Source organism: Dasypus novemcinctus, chromosome 18 (genome assembly GCF_030445035.2).
Source record: "Dasypus novemcinctus isolate mDasNov1 chromosome 18, mDasNov1.1.hap2, whole genome shotgun sequence".
NCBI classification, from domain to species: Eukaryota; Metazoa; Chordata; class Mammalia; order Cingulata; family Dasypodidae; genus Dasypus; species Dasypus novemcinctus.
In genome coordinates, this window is record NC_080690.1 from 73,687,865 (window position 1) to 73,712,455 (window position 24,591).

The window sequence follows — 24,591 nt, forward strand, 5'->3', positions numbered from 1 at the left end:
CACTCGGCCAGTCCTGGAGACCATGTGGTCCTTTTGTGAAGAGCTGTATGGATGCTTTTTAGTCAGCTTGCAGGATGTTGGTGGGCCCTGCGTCCAGCTTACACTCACACTCCTGGGACTACAGGGGGACTGCAGGATAGGGGTCCCTGCTCCTGGTAGTCTGGCTCACCAAAAACCAAAAAGTGCCCTCACTGGTCCTGAGAACAGGCACTAACCATCTGCCAGTGGGTCCCACTCTTGGGCTCCCTCCCTCACCACTCACTGTTGTCCCTAGTGACCCATTAGGAAAATTTTTACTTCCTATCCCTACAACCTCAGACTCTGCTGGTCTACAGGTTTTAGTCCCAAAAGGAGGAGTGCTGTCACCAGGGAACACAACAATGTTTCCACTGAACTGGAAGTTAAAACTGCCACCTGGCCACTTTGGGCTCTGCTTACTCTGAATCAACAGTTAAAGAAGGGAATTATTGTACTGACTGGAGTTATTGATACTATCAAGGGGGAATAAGACTGCATCTTCATAATGGGGGTAAAGAAGAATTTGCCTGGAATACAGGAAATCCTCCAGGGCATCTCCCAATACTGCCATGTCCTATTATTAAAGTCAATGGAAAATTGCAACAACACAATCCAAGCAGAACTAACAATGGCCCAGGATCTTCAGGAATGAAAGTTTGTGTCACCCCTCCAGGCAAAGAACCACGGCCAGCTGAAGTGATTGCTGAGGGTAATGGAAATATTAAATATGTAGTGGAAGAAGGTAGTGGTAAATATGAACATCGACCACTTGGTCAGGTACAGAAATGAGGACTATAATGGTCATGAACCTTTCTTCCTTGTTTCATTATGATGGTAGAATATGTACACAAAACAAATTTCTTTGTCTTCTTCCCCAAACTTTCCCCTTATCCTATAACAAGTTGTATCCATTTCATGATATTGGAGGATGTCCAGTTTGAGAGGGAATATCATCCAGGAACATGCACCCTATTCTATATGGAATTAATGTATTTCTGGTTGTTCGCAGGACAGTTGAACATTGTTAGGGGAAAATATAGATATATGCATGACTGTTATTGTTTTTACTTAGAGACTAACAACGGTTTAAGGTAATATGTATGGTTTGCAAGTGTACAAAGGGTAGACTGTCATGGTTAGGGTATTGTGTCAAACTTGCCAGGTAATAGTGCACAGTTGTTTGGTCAAGCAAGCACTAGCACTGGGCTAACTGTAATGCAAGGGCATTGATGGACTTCAGTCACCATTGACTTTACTGCAGTGGCAAATCATAGATAGCTGGTTATAATTACATCAATCAGGGAGATTACTATCAGCAGTAAATGATGCTTAACCCAATCAGTTGAATCCCTTAAAAGGGGAAGTGATTCCAGCATTGAGAGAGATTTTCCCAGTTCGTCTTTGGACAACCATTATCTCCAAGAACTGATCAAGAATCTTCACTGGAGCCTGCCCAGGAATGGTGCTGCACTCACAGATAGCTGCCACAACAAGATGATGCAACAAAAAGAAACACAGATTCCTGTGCCGCTGACAACAACAGAAGCAGATAAAGAAGACGCAGCAAATAGACACAGAGAACAGACAACGGAGGGGGAGAGGGGAAGGGGAGAGAAATAAATAAATAAATAAATCTTTTTTCAAAAAAAGAATCTTCACTGGACTTTCATTAGAGCTCGTGGTTGCAGCCTGACTGCAAATCTGGACTTGTGCATCCCTACAGGAGTAAGACATTACAGAATAACTATAATGATGATTCAGGAAATCTTAAACGCTAAAAGAATTGTAAGATTAGCTGATTTATAGGGTCAGAAATCTGAAGAGTATATGTGAAAAGGAATTCTAAGGATGTGAAACCAAGGGAGATAAAATATCACTGCATACTGAGCCAAATTTATTAATTTGGGTCTTTAATGAATGATAATGGATATAATTAGTTCATGAAGTTGTCAAATGGATCAGGGTTCACTTGGCTGTTTGAGTGAGACAATGTCATACCCGTGGACACAAAGCACATGGATTCAACAATGGCCTACATTTAATAAAGATGATGCCAGAATTTTCTTTGTATAACACAGAGGAAGTTAATCCAAAGGTTTTGAGAGTAAAAATGTTGGACTGGATCTATCATGTGTAACCTGCACATCCACTCCCCCTGCCTCTCCTGAAGTATTATATTAGTATTGAGAGCACTATATCTGTGTGAAGCTTCATGGGGGCTACTGTGATTAGGTTGGGGTTAACAGAGGGAAATAGTGCAATTGACATGGAGCTCTGATTTCAGCAGGGACAATGGGATGCTAGAGTGGTGAATGCAGAGTGGCAACACTGAAGCCTTAGAGACAAGGTGTGGGGACATTGACTGTAAAGAGCTGCAGGGATGAAGGGACAATCACCCTATAGAAATAAGGCCCATGTTTTTTATCACCTTTGTATTTTAGGGGCAAGGGATACTCTGCTTGATCTGCTGCTCTAAATCATTTATCATGTATCACTTAAGACTTCTAGTTTGAGTTTGTTCCAGAACAAGAGAAGGTCTTACAGCAAGACCAGCCTTTAAAGAAAGAAGCTTTACAACTTTGGAGTTAGAATTCAGAAGTTCAAATTATACTTGAAGCATCTGTGACATTAGGAAGGTTGTGTGCATTCTCTGGCAAGCCCCATAGTGCAGGCACTGGGATTTTTGTTTCAAAATTATGCTCTGTTTTTCAGCACATGGTGGGCCTTTTCAGAAAGAGCAGATTCTGATATTTTACTGACCATGGGCTATCAAATGAATATATGATAAGGACCGCGCATTAGGAATGAGGCACCAGATTTTTGATGACCCACCAAGTTGGGCATGTGGAGCTGCAGGCCATCATCAGTTGAAATGTCCATGACCTTGGCTTCAGCAGCTCCAAAAATCACTCATAAGCCACAGGGGCAGGTGGCACAGACCCCTTCAATACCTACTCTTGGTGCAGTGTCCTATTGTTTATGGAATAGCACCCATCCCTCAGGGGAAGTTCCTTATGATCATTGTCGGTGGATCAGAGCATTTCCCATTGTGTTTATAGTGTGTTCTGCACTATATTCTGGACAGTCATAGCTGTGCAAACCCAATACCGGTGATCCTGACAGTGCTGAAGGAAATTTCCGCAGCAGCAGAATTTCTTCAGTGCATCTGGTTGTTCATTTCATCTGGACTGGGAGAATGGTCAAAAGTACAGATCTATGCTGAATTGTGGCTAAAAGTTTGGGAAACATTTTTTCTAGGATTTTTTCTATTTAAAACACATTTTCATCTTTATGAATATAAAACTTTTTGTAATGCTCATTACTTTCTGTTTAATTTCTGCAGTATTCAGAAATGTCTTCTTTATATTCCTGGAGACTAGTTATTTTTGCCTCCTATCATTATTTATGGGTTAGTCTCAACTGTGATTATCAGTTTTATTTATTCACATCAAAGAAACAACAGTTCATGGTATTGATCCTCTCTATTGAATGTTTCCTAAGATATATGCTTTTATGATTTGATATTTCCTTCCTTCAAATTCATATTGGGGTACCAGATTTGGCTCAAGTAGTTGAATTTCTGCCTCCCACATGGGAGATCCTGCGTTCAGTTCCAGATGTCTCCTGAGAAACCAACAACAGAAAAACAAACAACAACCAAATCAAATGAAAACACCAACTCAGGGTAGCTGATGTGGCTCAGTGGTTGAGTACCAGCTTCCCACATATAGGGTTCTGGGATCAATGTCCGGCCCCCTGTACCTCAAAAAAAAAAATTCCTTTTGTTTTATTTTACTGCTCTTTTTTCTAAGTTCTTGAGATAAAAGCTTACCTTAACATTTCTTCTCTCATATACACATCTGAGATTATATACATTTCCTCTAAAAACTGCTTTAGTTTTACAGTAAAAGTTACATAGTATTTGCATTAACATACAATTTAAAATAATTTCTAATTACATTGTGATTATTTAATCAATGACTTATTTATAAGGGAGTTTCTAGTTTTTCATTAATGTGGAAATATATTTGATTATGTTTTTGTTATTGATTTCTAACTTAACATTGGAATCAGAGAACATATACTGTATGATTTCTATCTTTTGATGTATGTTGAAATTTACCTTATGGTGCAGGATATGGTAAAATACTTGATATGCTCTATGTGTACTCAAATAGAAAGTGAATTCTGGGGAGAAGGGTGCTATCTGTGGTTGTTAGGGCAGTATTTTTAATCACATTATTTTTTGTTGGTTTTTTTACAAGTCTTATACAGCCTTAGTGGTTTTCTTGTCTGTTACATTGGTTAGTATAAACTATGTGATAAAACTACCCTCTTTGAATGTGGATTTGTCTAGGTTTTTGTGGTCAGTTTTTGCCTTATATATTTTGAGGCTCTGTAACCATAAGTATACATGTTTCAACTGCTGTATCTTCTTGGGTAGATTTAACATTTGGTCATTTTGAAATGCTCCCACATACCAGTATTTGTTGTAAATAGATAGATAGATAGATAGATAGATAGATAGATAGATAGATAGATAGATAGATAGATAGATAGATAGATAGATGATGGTCAGTTTTATGTGTCAGTCAAACATTAATTAATCTAGGTGTTGCTGTGAAGGAATTTTGTAAATGTGACTAAGTCTACAGTTTACTTTAAGGAAGGATGATTATCCTTTTATTCTCGGTAGACTAGATTCAACCACTGAAAGACTTGAGAGGTTCCTTAAGAGAGAAAGAAAACCTGCCTATGGATTGCAGTGGCAGCTCCCACTGGAGGGTCCCAGCCTGTACTTCCTGGTGGCTTTGGAGGTGCCAAGGCAGCCCCAGAGCATGTCCACCACCTCCATGCAGTAAATCTCAATATCTGTGTGTTTCTTAGTGGTTCTATTCTCTGGGTAGAGCCTGGCTGACACAGTCCTGTGTTAGTTTCCTTTTGGTTAATATTTGCATGGTATATCTGTTCCTGTCTTTCTCTGTTGTTCCTTCTCTATCTACATATTTTTATATAGGTCTCTTTTAAGCAGCATATTGCTGCAGGGTTTTGTTTTGTTTTTTTTCCAGTCTGACTCTACTTACATTTTGTCTGGAACATTAAGTTCGCTTTTGCAAATTTTTTTTATTTTTGCTTGATATTTGGGTCTAAATATAGCATCTTATATTTGTTCTCTCTATGTTCTAATCACTCTTTTTTTCTTAATCCCTCATATTTTGTCTTTTCAGATTTTATTGCCCAAAATTTCCAACATCTTTAATATTTCTATTTTGGAGATGATAAACTTGGTTTCAAATATTTTAATAAATTTACTTGAGTTTATAACATTAACAATATCAAAATATAAATTTTCTCTTAACATTTAATCTTCTACTGAATAATATAAAGACTTTAAAGAAAACATAAATTTTATTTATTCTTTCCTGATTATATGTTATTATAGTCTGATAATTCAATGTTATATTTTATACACACCATCTACAAACTACTATTATTTTTTATAAGAAATGTTTGTGTTCTTTTGCTCACATAATGGCCGGTTTCTTAAGGTTTTCATTCCTTTTTGCCCCTGAAGGCTTCTGGATGGGATCATGTTCCTAATGCCTGAATTATATCCGTCAGAATTTCCTTTGAAGATTCTTGGTTATGAACTCTCACATTCCCCTCCATGAGATGGCTTCCTTGTCTGACTACTCATTGCCTCTACTAGTTGAGTCCATTCATTGTTTGCTTGTCTTTTTTAGGAGGCATCAAAAACCAAACATGCAGAGGTGCCCAAAGATGTACTTACCAAATCCAATGGATGTGTCATGATGATGGGAACGAGTGTTGTTGGGGGAGGAGAGGGGGGTGGGGGGATGGGGTTGAATGGGACCTCACATATATATTTTTAATGTAATATTATTACAAAGTCAATAAAAAATAAAAAAATTTAAAAAAAAAAAAAAAAAAAAAACCAAACATGGGACCTCACTAATGGGAGACAGGTGACCAACTACTTGAGGCATATCCGCTCCCCAAGTCTCACATTTTTTGTCTTAAAATATCTTTCTTTTTCCTCCTGTATAAAACATGTTTTAATTGAGAATGATTTCTAAACTAACTTACCTCTTTACAGACTTCAAAGATATCATTCCATGCAGGCTTATAACACTGCTCCTGAGAGAATCAGTCATCATTCTAACTGTGCTCTGTAAAGGTAACCTGTCATTTTCTGAGCAACTATCAAGAAATTCCCTTGGTTATTGGTTGTCACAGGTTTTATTGAATTTCACTGAAGAAAATGGAGGTAAGAGCAACTAAGAGGAATAGATGTGGAATATATGTGATAGGTGAGAAATGAAGTTGGAGATGTTTGCACGGACCACAGTCATGAAGAGACTTGAATAGAAGGTGAAGGCATCAACTTTACTTGGGGAGGTCATGGAAGATTTCTGAGCAGGGCCTGAGAGAGCAGGTGCCTTTGGCCTCTGAGACTGGGACCGACTGACCTCAGGAGAAATTGTCAACAGAAGCTTTCTGTTAAAGGCAGAAAAAACTAGCATTCACTAAGTATGTACTTTGTGCTAAGACTTTTCTTGGCTGTTTTACATGTAATTCTTCACTGATCTTTCACAATAAAAAATGGGGCTTACTTCCCTGCTCTATAGAACAGTAAAGTGAGACCCATAGACTCACAGAGAGAGAAAATTATTTGCTCAATAATTGGCATAGATGGATTTGATTCACTTCTCTTGGACACAATTTGCATGTTTTTCCACATATATCATCAGTTTCATACATCCATGGTGGAGAAGGCTATGGATTTTAAAGCCTCAGGCCCTGAGAACATCATGTTCCCTACAGGCAAACCTATGGCTTTCTGATCTCCGCATACTCAGCGTCGTTGACCAGTTCTTCAGGCTTCAGCTTTTGAAATCTGATGCCAGCATAGTGGAGCTCCTGTCCTTCTCTTAGAGTGGGCCCAGTCCCAACAGGGGCTGAGTGGTCAGAAGGGCTGCTGCTGCAGAACTGGTGTTGGTTCCTCTGAGTGGATGGAAAAGAAAGATTCAGAGTAAGGTAATGAGAACTTGGAGAAGGCAGCCAAGGACAGAGAGAGGTTAGGACAGGTGTGACTTTAATCACTTACCCATTCATTCACACAAAAGTATTTAATAATACTCATATTTTTCACCTAACAATACTCAACTGTCCTGCGTACTATTGGAAATGCACTAACTCTCTCCAAAATAGGGTGTAAGTCCTTGGGTAATATTCACTCTTTAACTTAATACCCTATAACATAATAATTCAAAAAAACTAACACACAAGACTGGATATGGCTCAAAGAGTTGAGCCCCTGCATTCTATATGGGAGATACTGAGTTTGGTTCCTGGTGCTTCCTAGAAATAAAAACAAACCAGTAAAAAATGCAAAATACTATACAGGGGAGTGGATGTGGCTCAGTGATTGAGGGCCAGCTTCCCACATATGAGGTCCCAAGTTTAATCACCAGGCCTGGTACCTAAAAATAATTTTATAAACTAACATAATTTATGTCATATAAGGGGAAAAGATAGGGAAGAAACAAAGATATTTGCTTTATATACGTATAAAAACATATTCATAACAAACAAGGAAGAAATACTCATAACCATGACAGTCATAATTTCTGTAACTAGTCACATAGTTCATGGTTTTCAGTACTTTTTTCAACTACCCATTCAATGTGCCCTCTCCCCTCAACAAGCAGCTCATCTGACCATGATTCTCTGCCTGGTGGGGTGACTCAGACCTTCCTTCTTGAAGTTAGTCCTGGCTGGAGGGGGGGGTTGCAGTTTCCACTGACTTTAGACACAGGCCATGGCAGCACTAAGATCCTCTCTTGGGGAGCTCCTGTACACCAGTCAAGCTCTTCTTACCTCACTGCGAGGCTGCTGTCCTGTTTCCCCTTCACAGTCAGGAGCAGCCAACCTGCCACTATAGAAATTCCCGTCTCTGCCTGGTGATTCAGTGGCATGAAAGCCAGCTTCAGTGAATGCTTATACTAACCATATTTGGTTCTTAAATAATGCTGTCAGGAGGACAGTATTACCACATTCATCTTACAAATAGGAAAACTGAGGCTAAGAAAAGCTATGTATATTGTGTGAAGATGTGCATCTGTATAAAGGCCCCTGGAGCCAGGACCCAGAGCCAGTTCTTGCTGACTTTGGAGCCTCCCTCTTATCAATGTCCAGGCAGAGTGCTGGGTTTGGAAGCAGAGCAATGGAGAGGGTGGACACTGTCCCTGAGGTCCTGCAGCTTATGACATTTCCTAAACAATTAGAAAATAAATCAACTTCAAATTCTTAATTTGTGGAAGAAAATATTTTGAAATATAAAAAAGGGACAGGGTGGCACAGCTGGTTCCTGGGCAAGTGCTAGAAGAGAGAGCAGGGAGCAGGACCCTCAAGAGAGAAGGCAGTCAGATGTGCTTCTCCTCTGCCCACCTCATGGCATCCCCACCAGCTATAAAATATAAAATAGAAAGTCTCAAATGGGAACTTAGAGCAGTAACAAAGAGTTCCAAGATTAGGAGGAAAGGGCTGTACTGTAGCAGAGCACATAGAAGACAAAGAGGAGGCTGGGCAGGCTAAGCCAAAGCAAGATGAAAATAAATCAACTGTGCAAATCTGCTGCAGCCAAAATACAGAGAACAAAAAGTACAAGTAATAATCATGTCTATGGATGAACCTCACCAATCAAGCTAAAGACAGTGATTTTATTAGACTGTGAGATTCATCACTATGGTTATTCAATTAGTCATTCCAAAAATATTTTTTGAGCACCTACTATGAATTATGAGATAGGCATGCCTCTAAGCTCTGGAATACAACAGAAATTGAAACAACAGCAGCAAGAAACTGTTCTTGGGACTTACTTGCTTGAGGGGGAATGATAGTAATTAGCAATAAAGATGCCTGTGCTCATCCATGCCAGTCACTGTTTTAAACACCCTGAGGTACACCTGCTATTAACATCCCAGGGTACAGAAAGGAAATACAGATCACGGCGAGTTGCTCCTTAGGCCAAGATCACAAAGATGGAAGATCTTCAGAAGGGAAACACAGGAGTGGAAAGGAGCCATCTTCCCCCAGGGTACATGCTTTCCCACTATACTATACTGACTACAAGAGGCGTTCACAAAACACGACTAAGGTGCTGAAAATCTGAAGTAAAATAATGGAAAAGATACATCAGGATTCCTGACATGGTACAGTTGAGCATGCACAAATGGTTACATTCCCCAAGATCAACCAAGGGGAAGCCATATAGGGAATTATGGAATGAGGAAGATAAAATAAACAAATAAAAATATGTGAGAAATCTCTGGGAAATGAAAGAGTGTTTTAAACTGATGTTTGTGTCTATTCAAGGATGCAGTGGAGTCTGCAGTCTGGGACAGATGAGAAATGGCTAAAGATAAAGAATGATATTAGGAAAATGAGAGAAAAGAAAAAGAAATTATGACCCTTATATGAATGATATGATACACAAAAAATAATAATAGCTGAAGTACAGAACATAAGAGTTGGTGGAAATGGCAGAACATAAAACTGAAAAAGAAATGAAAGAACTGGAAGATCAACTTGATGAAGTCTATGAGAAATAAGCAGGGAAAGAACCATAAGGGAAAGTTGAAAGTAGAAGGATGGGGGAAAAGGTACCCCAGGCTATTCCGACCCAAAAGTATGCTGGTGGAGCCATCCCAACACCCCACTAAATACGATTTAAGTCAAATGGAAGCATTAGAGAGAGAATGGATGAGTAATGTGAAATTAAGAGAGCTGAGGGAAGAAATCGATAACCATGTCAACATGATAGATTTCAACACGTATCTTTCAATTATCCTTAGGTTAACTAGGCAAAAACCAGCAAGATGGGGAAGATTTAAACTCTGCATTTCTGAATTAAGCAGTGATAAATTAAGAACATTCCTCTTAGCTGAGTGTGGTGAGTCCAATAAATCAGATTGTAGGTGCTGGAGTCTGTTGAGGCTCAGGACCTGGCTATCACATTGTCAGTCCAGAGATTCAAATCCCCTAAATATATCTTAAACCCCAACACTAACTGCAACTCCAGCACATTAGCATGAAAGTCTTATGAAGAGAGATCCCATCTGAGTCCAGATTCATCACACATAAACACCAGTTCCAAAGAGGGGCCATCTGACCTGGTAGTTAACCCCATCTGCCATAACCGTAACTCCCATGGGTCTCTTTAGCTCTCAAAGGAACCAATACCTGGGGGTTGTATCTGCTTTATCTGTCTTTCAGACTCTGCTCAGTTGTGCATAAGGGCAATCCTTCTGACAGCCTCCAGACTATTTTTTAGAGACTCGTAGCCATATAAACTCATTTCTCCTTTCCATTTTCCCCTTACATTAGGTCAAACAGCATTTTAAAGTCATTTTATTTTATGTAGACAGGGATATTCTGCTGATCTGCATTGAACCTTCCATATAAGGTCATTTTCCAGTTGCATCATCAGTTGGTAGTTGATAGTGGTCCCTCGGTGCCAGGGAGGCTCATCCCCGGGTGTCATGTCCCACGCTGGGGGGAAGGCATTGCATTTACATGCTGAGTTTGGCTTCGAGACTGGCCACATTTGAGTAACATGAAGGCTGACAGGAGGAAATTCCCAGGCACAATGCTGCTCTAGGCCTTGTTCTTATTTTAGGCTTATCAGCTCACAAGCATAGTCATTAGCGTCAGGGGCTCACTTAAGCTCAATGAAACAGTTACAAAAATTGATCATGTATTAGGCCACAGAATGTCATATAATAAGTATCACATAATTCACTTACTCTGAGAAATACTCAATACAGTCAAAATTAATGACAAAAAGACAAAAAGACACCTCCATTTGGAAATGTAAAGAAGTATGCCAATTAACTGGTAAACCTAAGATAAAATAATATTATGAATTTTTAAATGTTAGAACAATATTATGATGATGATGATGATGTGCATTATAATTTGTGGATAGGGCTAACATTGTATTTTGAGGGAATATTATCCAAAAATTATTGGCATGGCCAATCTGTGAAAGTATTGGGTTGTTGCAAAAGTAATTGGATTTTGCATTCTTGAAATTTGCCATTTGATATTGGCATACATTCTTAAATAAATATGGTATGTTATACATCATTTTAATGTGCATTTCTCACTTTATGTGTTTTTGCTAACGACTTATTACTTGCTCTTATTTTATATTTATTTTAGACTATAAAAATCTCATTAGAGGGAAACGGACTTTGGCCCAGTGGTTAGGGTGTCCGTCTACCACATGGGAGGTCCGCGGTTCAAACCCTGGGCCTCCTTGACCCGTGTGGAGCTGGCCATGCGCAGTGCTGATGCGCACAAGGAGTGCCGTGCCACGCAAGGGTGTCCCCCGCGTGGGGGAGCCCCATGCGCAAGGAGTGCGCCCGTGAGGAAAAGCCGCCTAGCGTGAAAAGAAAGAGCAGACTGCCCAGGAATGGCGCCGCCCACACTTCCCGTGCCGCTGACGACAACAGAAGCGGACAAAGAAACAAGACGCAGCAAATAGACACCAAGAACAGACAACCAGGGGAGGGGGGGAATTAAATAAATAAATAAATCTTTAAAAAAAAAAAAATCTCATTAGACAAAAGGCAAATTTGAGCAATTTTCTTCCCTGAGTTCAAAATGGGTCATAAAGCAGCAGAGACAACTCACAACATCAACAACACATTTGGCCAGGAACTGATAATGAACGTAGAGTGCAGTAGCAGTTCAAGAAGTTTTGCAAAGGAAATGAGAACCTTGAAGATGAGGAGCATATTGACCAGCCATCAGAAGTTGAAAATGACCAAATGAGAGCAATCATCGAACTTGATCCTCTTAACTGCACAAGAAGTTGCCAAAGAACTCAGCGTTGACCATTCTACAGTCGTTCAGATTTTAAAGCAAATTGGAAAGGTGAAAAAGCTCCATTAGTGGGTGCCCCATGAGCTGACCAAAAATTTAAATAAAACATTGTTTTAAAGTGCCAGCTTTAGGAAGCGGACTTGGCCCAGTGGTTAGGGCATCCGTCTACCACATAGGAGGTCCGCGGTTCAAACCCTGGGCCTCCTTGACCCATGTGGAGCTGGCCAATGGCAGTGCTGATGCACACAAGGAGTGTCCCCCGCATAGGGGAGCCCCACGCGCAAGGAGTGCGCCCTGTAAGGAGAGCCGCCCAGTGCGAAAGAAAGTGCAGCATGCCTAAGAATGGCACCATTCACACGGAGAGCTGACACAGCAAGATGACGCACCAAAAAGAGGCACGGATTCCCATGCCGCTGACAACAACAGAAGCAGACAAAGAAGAAGACGAAGCAAATAGACACAGAGAACAGACAACCAGGGTGGGGGGGAAGAGGAGAGAAATATATAAATAAATAAATCTTAAAAAAAAAAAAAAGTTCCAGCTTGTCTTATTCTATGTAACAATGAACGATTTCTTGATCAGATTGTGATGCGCGATGAACAGTGGATGTTATACTACAACTAGTGATGAGCTGCTCAGTGGTTGGACCAAAAAGAAATTCCAAAGAACTTCCCAGGCCAAACTTGCCCCCCAAAAAATCATGCTCACTGTTTGGTAGTCTGCTGCTGGTCTAATCCACTACAGCTTTCTGAATCCAGTGAAACCAGTACCTCTGAGAAGAATGCTCAGTGAAACGATGAGATGCACCAAAAACTGCAACGCCTGCTGATGCCAATTGTCAACAGAAATGGCTGAATTCTTCTCCACTACAATGCCTGACCATACGTCGCAAAACCAATGCTTCAAAAATGAATAAATTGGACTACTAAGTTTTGTCTCATCCACCATATTCACCTGACCTAGCGCCAACCAACTACCACTTCTTCAAGCATCTCAGCAATTTTTTCAAGGAAAACACTTCCACAACCAGTAGAATGCAGGAAATGATTTCCAAGAGTTCATCGAATCCCAAAGCACAGGTTTTTGTGCTACATAGAAAAAGCAAACTTATTTTTCATTGGCAGAAATGTGTTGACTGTAATGGTTACTATTTTAATTAATAGAGATGAATTTGAGCCTGGTTATAATGATTTGTAAATCACAGTCTGAAACTACAATTCATTTTTCCCCAACCTTATAAGAGGGATTACCCTGAAATGGTGGAGGGTAAAATGCCCTTCCACACAGAAATCATGAAATCAGATTCCCTCTTTACACAATACACAAAACTCAGCTCTAGAATGATTAAGACCTAAATGACCCGCATGTCAAAACAAAAACTTTAAGCTTTCTATAGAAAATATAGGTGTATATATTTGTGCTCTTGGAGCAGGAAATATTTTCTAACAAGGTGAAAAAATCACTCTCTAAAAAAGTTTCATTAATATGACTATACCAAAATTAAAGACTTCTGATCAGCAAAAGCCTACTGAAGAAAAGTGAAATGATGAGCTACACATTAAAAGAAGTTGTTTACAATATACATAACTAACATAATTTGGCATTGAACGTATATAATGATCTCCTACTGACCAGATAGGAAAGGACAAACTACCAATAAAAAAACTGGGCAATGGAGAGGACACAATTCATAGAAGAGGGAGGCATTAGTCAACAAATGCATCAATGCATGCAAGGCAATTAGTAATCAAGAAAAAGTAAATCAAGGTTGCAATGAGATACTGTGCTATCCTGAGTCTATTGGTAAGTGCTGGGGAGTGTATGAATCAACAGAATCTCTGAAACAAGCCTGGCAGATAGGTACATTGGTACACCATATTGAAAACCAACTGGGCTTTACCTTCTGTGGTAGGTTGAACTGTGCACCCCAATTTAGACATATTCTTAATCTTACTCCACAGTCCTGTAGGATGAACCCACGGCAAATAGGACCTTTTAAAGTTCTTTTTAGTTAAGATGTGGATGGCCTGGATATAATTGGCTGTTTATCCAGCTGACTGGGATCCTTTAGAGGTCCTTTAGAGGCAGCTGGAAATCAATGGAACCCGAGGGGGAAGGAGAGAACATCATCATGTACCACGAGGCAGTTCCACAAGCCAAGTGGAAAGCCAGCCCCAAAACACCACAGATTTTGGGAAGAAAACATCGCCATATTGGTGCCTCAGTTTTCTCCTCCTAGTCATAAAACAATAAGCCAGTAAATTTCTGTCATTTAAGCTGACACATTCTGTGGTATTTGTCATCCTGGAAAACCAATACACCTGTAAAGGTATTCATACACTGTGACTCATAATTTAATCTTAGGTATATGCCCAAAAGAAATATCTGCATATGAACACAATGAAGGGTAAATAAGAATGTTCAGAAGAGCTCACCTGGAGTCAATCTAAATGCATGTCAACATGAAATACAAAGCAAGCGGATCATAATAACCAACTGATATATTATTAAATGGCTGTAGAAATTAATGAACTACTGCTATATAACAATAGGGATGAATCTTCAGGTGAGTTTCTGTGGAAGAAGTAAGACTCCTAAGAGTGCATTTAGTAGGCATAACACCGTTGTTAGAAACTCACTAAATTAGCTAATGCAATCAATATATTGCTTAGGCAGAATGATAGGAGTTAGAGTCCAAAAAGCCAAGGAGTGATAAGCAGAATTCAAGTATGGAAGTTATTTGGAATGGACATAGAGAGATCAGAAATAAGCACAGGGCTCACGGAAGTTATTGTCAGCATTCACGGTTGTATACTGTATTATAAATAAATAAATGGAGAAATGAAAGAGAAGAGAGCCACAAGGAGAGCAAGCACTGGTGCTGATTTAATAGACCCCAGGTGAATTAAATAGCCACATGCTCCTAGGAAAAGACAGAGACAGGGGGCAGCAAGGGAGATGAGCAGGGCCCTATATCAACCTGGCCCTTGTCTTGTGAGTCCCTAGTGTGAGATCCAGGCCTGGATCTGCAGCTCAGACCTCATGAATCCACATGATGGGGATGTACTGGGTTTATAGGGACCCAGAGCAATGAGTTACAACCTCCCCTAATAGGCATCACAGGGAATGGGCAGCATTTACTCAGTATCTTAAAGGATGGGCATGATTTTTGCCAGCGGACCCAGGCAACAAGTGGCAAAACTGAAAGAGGATTACACAGAGCAGAGCCAGGTCTCCTGGGGACAAATGAGAATGAGGAGCCCAGAGCAGATCCTGAAGACATGGAGGAGGAGGAACGGGCTGGAGAGGAGCAGGACTGTCACCAAGGACCTGACACACCTGTCAAAGATTTGGGCTCAACTCCAAGCAATCGGTTCAAGCAGAGCTGTCCATGCCACAAAGAAATGACACGATAAGTATGTCTGAATGATGGGGTAAGAAAGTGAGGTGGGACAGGAATCCAGGAGAGGGAAAACAAGGTGCCCAGGAGGGTCAGGCATTGTCAGGAAAGGAACCCATTCTGAGAATGACTCCAAGTCCTTCAGATGTGGGACTCATGGGTGCAGGATGCCAAGTGCTGCATGCTACCAGGGAAACCAATGGCCCAGATGAAAGAAAGGGAGATATTCCCACCACTCACCTGGGAGTCAGAACCCCTGACTGTGGTTGCATCCTTCGTGCCTCCTGCCACCCATGCTGCTTTCCTCCTGCAGTTTGTCAGCCTGAGGCAACAAGGTTGACCAGTCAGCCTGAGTGTGGTTGGGTGAGTCCAGGTTCCAGGGCTTCCCCCTAACTCTAGACCCCACACCTGGACCAACTGGGGCTGGTAGTGCCACTGCTGAACCTCCTTCCCTACTTCATTCCCAGGCTCTACACGTTCCTCCAGCTCAGGAGCTCTGACATTCTTGACTGATTGTCCCTCCCTGCCCCATGCCCTCCCTCCAACCTGGAGCCCATTCTCACCTCAACAGGAGGCAAAGGCAAATGGAGAGCAGGGCCATCACACCAGCACCCCAGACAGCAACATGAATGCCCCCTATCCTGGGCACTCGTTCCCCTGGGGGTAGTGGGCATTCCAGTAAAGCTCAGTCCAAGTACACGGGCTCCTTCACCAGTCCCTTCACCAGCCCCTTCCCAGCCCCTCTATCCACAGGGACCCAGTGTCCTGGCCCAGCACTCACAGGAGACATTGAGCTGGATGGTCCTCTCCACGGTCACCCCAGCTCCAGGGAAGGCCACCTGGCAGGTGAGGCTGGCACCATGGTCCTCGGGCCGTGGGGTGAGGGTGAGCATGGAGGAGAGGTGGGTCCTGGGGTCCAGGGTGGTGAGACTGGCCCTGGTCCAGGAGAAGGTGGGGGGCATCCCCCGCTCACAGGCCCAGGGCACGGAGCAGGTTATGTTGCTTGGGTGGCCAGATTCTAGGGTCCCATTGATGTGGATGTCGGGTATCTTTGTCAGGGCTGGAGAGGAGAGAAAGAGAAGCCTGGGCTCTGAAGTGGGGATCCTGAGTGTGCCCCTGGGCACAGCCTCTGCCTCAGACAAACCATCTGCTCCCAGCCAGCCCCTCTGTCTTGTCCCCTAGGGCCCCTCCCAGGACTAGGGGCAGGGGTTCCAGAGTCCACCCCCCATATCCCCTCTTTGGCCTGTTTCTTACCTGTCACACGCACAGAGAGCTTGTGTGATATGTAAGTCCAATTCAAACCTCCCCTCTCCACCCTAAAGATGTACATCCCCATGTCCCCCCTCTGTGCATCTCTGATGTCTAGGGAGCAGTTGTAAGAGTTGGGGTCCCCGAGGAGGCGGATTCGGCCCTGGGTCTCCTGCTGCACTTCTCGATGTGGGTTGTTTGTGGCCACTGGAGCATACTGGTCTGTATCAGTCCCTTCCCGGAACCAGTAACCAAGAGCAGGGTTGGAGTCAGCCCAGCCATCCTGGGGGTAGGAGAATTTGCAGGCCACGAAGACACACAAGCCCTCCTGCACCTCCACCGACCTCCGCACTTGCATCTGGAATCTCGGATCCTGAGCCAGGGACCCTGTGGAAACCAGGTCAGCTGCAGCTCCAGCCCAGCACCCCCTGTCCCTCTCCCCGGGGGTGCTCACCTGCGCACAGCAGAGGCAACAGCAGCAACATCTCTGAGAGGGGGACCCTGGGCTGCCTCTGTCTGAGATGAGCAGAGGAAGGCAAATGAATGCAGAGGGATGGCGGGGGACTCCCCGGAAGCTGATGAGGAGCACGAGACCACAGCGTTCACAGAAGAGGAACTTCAGCTCACAGGCGACCAGAGCTTGTCCCCCTCTGATCAGAGGGGGAAACCCCAAGATCAGAGACCCTAGCAACCTGCCCAAGGGGGATGGGAGGAAGGAGAGAGCACCTCATCCTGCCTCCCTGTCTCAAGTGCTTCCTAGTCTCCAGTCCTTCCTAGTCTCCAGTCCTGCTGCACAGGGACCTCCAGGATATCTGAGAGGTTCGGGGGAGGGGGGGTGTTGTTGCACATGTCCTTGCAGATGTGGGGCTCTTCAGTGCACCATTTTCCACCAAGGAGCTCGTCCTCTCCTGCTCTGGGCCCAGAGAGTCTCAGCCTCATCTAGAGCTGTGGGGTGGACTATCCTGCCAAAGGTGGGATTGTTTACAGTCTTGTGAGGGTCTGGGGCAAAGCAAAAGAAAAGAATCCTAAGTAGGGAGGGCTCTGTTCTCACCACTTTTATTCTTCACTTCAGATGGACTTCAGACAAAGTCTTTCCAGTGCAGGAGAATATAACACAAGTCATGGTACCAAATGTTCTCCCCACTTTTATTCTTCAGTTTGTTCAGACTTCAGAATGAAGAACCGTGATCTAGTACAGTCAAACATTTATTTGATTACAGCTCAGTGTTGCCTCTCCAACCTGGTCAAGGCTTAGTGGACATGCCCCCAGGAATGTGCAGCACAGAATGTGTCATTCTTTCCTGGGGAGACAGAGATGCCCACAGGGCTTTGGGGCTGTGCTAGATAAAGGTTCACTGTGCTGCTGGCCTGGGGGTGGACTCTCAAGTTGTGATGCTCTGATTGGTCAACATTGGGTCCAAGCAAGAGCATTGTTTAGGGTTTGGAGGCTAGATTAACATTTTATGTTAATGAGGTATACTAACTGGAAGGCATTGATTGGCTGTTTGTTAATTAGGGTAAGGAATTCTATTGGTTGAAAATGTCTTATCCTATTCATTGGCTTCTTCCCTCTGCCAAGGGCTCACACTTCACTTACCATCTCACTCCTTCATTCCCCCCTTTTTCTTTTATGGAAGATGGAGTGCAGTTTGAGTCTGGCTACCTCTTGTAGTATGGAGGTGTAGTTAAAGTGGAGGTTGGAACAAAGAGTCAAGCAAAATATCTGGCAGCCTGACCCGTTTCAAAGGGCAGGTTGGAGAATAAACTGAAATGGAAAGGCCTGTAGTCAGGAGGAGATCAGTGATGAGAGCACTGAGCAGGGGTGGGGCAGGAGGAGGAGGAGCAGGAAGATGATCAGGGAGTTAAAGTGGAGGACGACAGGCGGAGCCATCGCTGGAGGGAAGAGTTGAACTTGTCCTCCTGCTTCCACTTGTCAGCATCTTGTTTCACTTCTTGGATTATGATATGGATTTATCATGACCTGTTAACCTAAACTTAGCATTCCTCTCCATGAATGGACAGAGAAGAGACATGGGAAAAAATAACAGATTTTGGGTCCCAGGTAGAGAGGAAGAGGCAGGAAGAGATAAAGAGAGCTACAATTTGCAGACTACAATCCCCATTTCTGACATGCCCATGTTTACTTGCATGCTGTTCCAGGCAAGGTAAAAAGACAAGAACAGGGGCCATTTGGATTTTCCACTTGATTTTTAAGTCACTAATTACTCCATCCTTTAAGAATGTTGGGGGAGAGGTCCCGGTTGTTTGCTGTTTTGATTGGTTATCCCACCCATCAGTCCCCTGGGAGGACCTAGTGTTAAGGCACCTGGAGAATACCCAGGGCTTCCCCTGGATTCTGGAGGATCATGCTCCAAATGGCGATTCTGCTAAGGTCATTCCAGCACCATCTTGTGGGGTATCCATGGACATGTGTTTAATGGCAGTAGTTTTTCTGCTATGTCACAGATTCATCTTTTTGTTCTCTAGCTAGCCTACCTGAAACCACCCCCCCAAACAGTTTACACCTTTATTCTGTTTTATTTTTCTAGTGTTTTTATTTTTATTTTTTGTCTTTATTTTTTTTAATGTTATATTCAAAAAATATGAGGCCCCCATATACCCTCCACCCCCTCACTCCACTCCTCCCATAACCACAACCCCCTCCATCATCATGGGACACTCATTGCACTTGGTGAATACATCTCTGAGCACTGCTACACCAAATGGTCAATGGTCCATATTAGAGTTTACACTCTCCCCCAGTCCACCCAGTGGGACATGGGAGGACATACAATGTATCCAGTAACTGTCCCTGCAGTACCACCCAGGACAACTCCAAGTCCTGAAAATACCCCCACATCACATCTCTTCTTCCCACTCCCTACCCTCAGCAGCTACCGTGACCCCTTTCTCCACATCAATGCTACATTTTCTTTTATTACTAATCACAATAGCTCATGAATAGAATATCTACTCTACTCCTCCATCCTGTGGACCCAGGAATGGTTGTGTCCATGCCACATCTATATTGATAGGGGACTTAGATTCCACGTGGATGATGAATGCAATTATCCTGCTTTCAGTTATAGGCACTCTTGTCTCCCTTGTGTGGTGGTTGACCTTCACCTCCATGTTAGCTGGCTGGGGTAATTCCAAGTCTGTTAAGACTCAGAGCCTGGCTATCACATGGACAATCCAGAGATTCAGGTCCCCTGAGTATACACTAAACCCCAGCACCAACCACAGACCCAGTAAAAGTAACAAGAGAGGCTTGTGAGCAAAGATCACATCTGAGTCCAATTCCATCACACTCAGGAACACAAACTCCAAAGTCGGGCCAACTGACATGGCACTGAACTCCATCTGACATGACCATAGAACCTGTGGGTCTCTGTAGCCCTCAGAAGAACCAATACCTGGGGTCATATCTACTTTAGGTATCTCTGGGACTCTGCTGAGGTGTGCATAAGGGCGACCCCTCTGATGACCTGCCAGCTCTTTTTTTTGGAGACTCATAGCCATATAAACTCATTTGTCCTTTCCATTCCCCCTTTTAATCAAGGTCAAAAAGCATTCTTCTGTAGCTACTTCCTGCTGATTAGGGGCAGTAGGCCCTACCTGACAAAGTTTAAAACCCTCTTGCTATTCTGTTGCAGTTGAGGGAAGATGAATCTGGAATCATAGGTGAAGCTGGATTTAGTCCTCCTCTGGCTAATACAATGTTAATTCTGGAAAAAATAAACTTAATTAGAATTTGGAGGCTGCATGGTCCAATTGAAAGGATACTAGAGCACACAAGTAGAAAAGGTCAGGGGCTTTTCTGATGCTGCATCTTGCTGAAGTCAGTGGGCTTTATTTTGTAGGTTTTGAGTGCTGTTTAGGACTATTTCAGAGTGGTTTACATAAGGAGAAACTACAGGAAATGAAAGCAGACAAGGTCTCTTAAGGGGTTTCTGGTTTGCCCTCCCCATAAGAACAGGCCACTGGGCTAGAGTTAGAGGGAACAATTCACTTTGATACAGACACTACTTAGCTCCATTTCTTAACCTAGTTCAGGCCATCAATGGCTGGAATATGTGCATACTGTCAGGTGCTTCTGGAGAGCTTGCACTTCCTTGGGCAGCTGGTATACTGGAGTTAAGCACACCCAGAGGTCAATTCCCTTAACTTTCACAGCTCTGGGAGTGATTATAGCTTAGAATAAAGTGCCTTCTATTTTAGCTCTAACTGAAAGTGAGGATTTTTTGTTTGTTTGTTTGTTTTTTGGGTTTCATGTATGTGTGTTTTTCCATGTTTTGTTCAGAACCTCTTTCCAGGCCCTGGTGAGGAATTTGTGAAGGTGGAACTTGTCTTAAGATGAAGTATCTAGAGGCAGGGCAAGATGGTGTCTGAGTGAGTGCACCTTATAGTCTCTCCTGCAAAGAAGCAGCTGGGCAGCATTGGAAATTCTTCAGGACCAGGCTGTTTTGGGGTTTTGCAGGGCAGGAGGTGTCTGGACATCGATTTGGTGGGACAGTGACAAAGAAGATTCGTGTAAAAGGTAGAATTGAGACTCTCTTTCACAGAGATGGGGGCTGTGCACAGGACACTCCACCCTGGGGTGGGCAGCCCAGCAGCAGCGATTCCTGGAGGCTCCGCAGTGCTGGGGAATTCATAAGCCCTGAGCAGGCTATTCGGGGGCTTGCAGGGCAGGAGGTCTTTGGAAACCGATTTGATGAGACAGAGACGGAGTTTTTTGCTAGGCATGGAATTTTGGGTTTCTGACATGGGGATCAGTGCTTCTGGCTAGAGCCCTGCCCCCTGGGGCTGGCTGCCAATCTGCAGTGGTCCTTAAATTGGTGGCAATAAAGAGGCGTCACCAGCAGACTGTTTTGGGGGCTTGCAGGGTGGGAGGTGTCTGGAAGCCGATTTGGTGAAACAGACGGAGTTTTTTGCTAAGTGTGGAATTTTGGGTTTCTGACATGGAGATCAGCGCTTCTGGCTAGAGCCCTGCCCCCTGGGCTCTGCAGCGGTCCTTAAATTGGTTGCAATGTAGAGGCGCCCCCAGCAGGCTGTTTTGGGGGCTTGCAGGGCGGGAGGTGTCCTGAAGTCAAATTGGTGAGACAGCGACAGAAGAGACTCTTGTGAGAGGGAATTTTGGGTTTCTGACCCAGAGGTCAAAGTTTGCAGATGTGACACCCCTCCCCCATAGTGCTGGAACCCAGCTGTGGGGATCCCTGAAGGCTGTGTTGCACTGCGGTGCTCCCAGTCTCCCTGTTAACCAGATTTTAGGTTGCCAGGTCTGTGTCCCATAAACCCTGGTGGCCCATACCCCAGAGACTCACACCTCTTGAGTCTGCAATATCACAGACTTCCCATCCCTGAATCCACCATGCCCTGAGGTCCATCTGAGGTCCTGGATTGTCCTAGCCCTCCACGTTCGTGTTTTGGTTTTTTGTCCCTTTTTTTTTCCTCTTTCCTTTTTCTCTTTTTTCCTTTTTTTTAAAGTCTTGGTTGCTAATATTGCATTATCTCCTACTCTTTTCTCCCATTGCATCCCCCAAGGTCTTTTTTCATTTATTTGGGGGTTGTTTTGTTTTTTCTTTTCTTCTTTTCTTTTCCTTGCTTGTTTCCCTCCTATTTCGTTGCCCACCCACCCCCCTTTTTTTCTTCTCTTTTTTTTCTCTTCCCTCTTTTTCTTCTTATTTTATTTAATCTTAATTATACAATAGGTGCTGCAGGGAACACCTCACATTGGCTAGGTTTCCTCATCCTCCACTTCCTCGTTTCTGTGTGAATTGATTTTGGCCACCTACACTATCCCCTTTCCCTCACATCTTGATATCCTCCATCATCTACTGACTCTCCTATATTCTACCTCCCTTTCTTTGGTCCCCAAATTGACTAACTTTTAATTTCTAATACCTTTGTTTTGTTTTCTGTCTTTTATCCACTCTTGATACTATTCTCTTTCTTTTCTCTTTCCCTCTCTCATGAAAACACTGGTTTTTTAATTCATACTATATTCCTCCAATATTCAGTCGACTACCTCATTATAGGTACTCTACTTACTGCTATAACTCTACACAACTTACATGAATCTAATATCCATCCTCGCAGATCTCATATTGTTGCTCTGTTAACATTTATTACCAATAATACTTTACACATTTTCCTTTTTTACACAATTGCCTTTCCCTGGCCCTAATAATTTCCTTCAAAGTGAACTCAGCCAACAACAAGAAATTATAATAAAAAGAACGAAGTGACAAAGAGAAGATATAACACTTATGCAAGAACAACAGCTAATTAATCCCCGAGACTAGACAAAGAAGCTAAGGAACTGATTAAACCCATCAAGATAAAATGATGACCAGACAGCAACAAAAAACTACAAACTAAACCAGTAATCAGGAAAACATGGATGAATCCAATGAAAAAATTAAAAACCAGGAAGGGGAGCAGAACTTTGGACAAGTAATTAAAGATCTCAGAACATATATCAGAGACAAACTTAATGAAGGAAAGGAAGAGTTTAACAATATGAAGGAAACACTTGGAGAGGAAATTGTAGACATACGCAAAAAGATAACAGATATGATGGGAATGAACACCACAGTTCAAGAAATCAAAAATACACTCGCAGCAAACAGCAGCAGATTAGAAGAGGCAGAGGAGAGATTTAGTGATGTGGAAGACAGTACATCAGAAATCAAACAGATAGTAGAATTGATCGATAAAAAGATAGAAAAAAAATCCAGCTAGGACTTAGGGACCTGAATGACAATGAAAAAAGCACAAACATTCATATTATAGGTATCCCAGAAGGAAAAGAGAAGGGAAAGGGGTCAGAAGGGGTGTTGCAGGAAATAATGGCTGAAAACTTCCCAAATCTACTGAGAGAGACAGATGTACATATCCAAGAAGCACAATGCACTCCAAACATCATAAACCCCAACAGGCCCACCCCAAGACATATACTTGTCAAATTATCCAATGCTCAAGACAAAGAGAAAATTCTAAAAGCAGCAAGAGAAAAGAAAACCATCACATGCAAGGGAGGTTCCATAAGATTAAGTGCTGATTTCTCATCTGAAACCATGGAGGCAAGAAGACAATGGTATGATATAGTCAAGATCCTAAAAGAAAAAATTTCCAACCAAGAATACTCTACCCAGGTAAACTAGCATTGAAAAATGATGGAGAGTTCAAAATATTCACAGATAAACAGAAATTGAAAGAGTATGCCAAAAAGAAACCTCCCCTTCAAGAAATACTAAAGGGAGTTCTGCAGGAAGAAAGGAAAAAACAGGACAGGCAGAGTTGGAGAAGAGTGTAAGAGCAACAAAAAAGACAAAAACAGAAGGAAAAAAAATACTACAATCACAAGTCCAATCAAAATATGGCTAACATAAATAATTCCTTGAAAGTAATAACACTGAATGTCAACAGATTAAAGTCACCTATCAAAAGATTCAGACTAGGACATTGGATAAGGAAATAAGACCCATCTATATGCTGTCTACAAGAGACACATCTTAGACCCAGAGGTTCATGGAGGCTGAAAGTGAATGGCTGGAAAACAACCTTACAAGCAAACAACAACCAAAAAAAGGCAAGAGTAGCTATATTAATAGCAGACAAAATAGACCTTAAATGCAAAACAATTGTGAGAGATAAAGAAGGATACTACATATTAGTGAAAGAGACAATCTCTCAAGAAGAATGAAAAATCATAAATATTTATGCTCCTAACAAGGGCGCCTTTAAATATATGAAGCAACCACTGGAAAAACTAAGTGAAAGAATAGATGCATCTACAATTATAGTGGGAGATTTTAATACACCACTATCAACTCTGGACAGAACACCTCAAAAGAGAATCACTAAAGAAACAAAATATTTGAACAGTATATTAGAGGAGCTGGATCTAATAGACATATACAGATCATTACACCCAAACAAAGCAGGATATACATTTTTCTCAAGTGCACATAGATCATTCTCCAAGATAGACCATATGCTAGCCACA

At 42.5% G+C, this 24,591-nt stretch overlaps 1 protein-coding gene across 1 annotated transcript in view; it reads right to left on the minus strand.

The window, feature by feature from the left end:
- Window positions 1–17,065, minus strand: part of LOC101438733 (sialic acid-binding Ig-like lectin 9) — a 79,589-nt gene extending 62,524 nt beyond the window's left edge. The window contains exons 1-3 of the mRNA XM_071209010.1: window positions 17,035–17,065; window positions 16,587–16,967; window positions 16,114–16,392 (exon numbers count right to left, since the gene is read on the minus strand). Of these exons, the coding sequence (XP_071065111.1) occupies window positions 16,114–16,392; window positions 16,587–16,967; window positions 17,035–17,065 (691 nt within the window). The remainder of the gene's footprint in view (window positions 1–16,113; window positions 16,393–16,586; window positions 16,968–17,034) is intronic.
- Window positions 17,066–24,591: the final 7,526 nt, after the last annotated feature.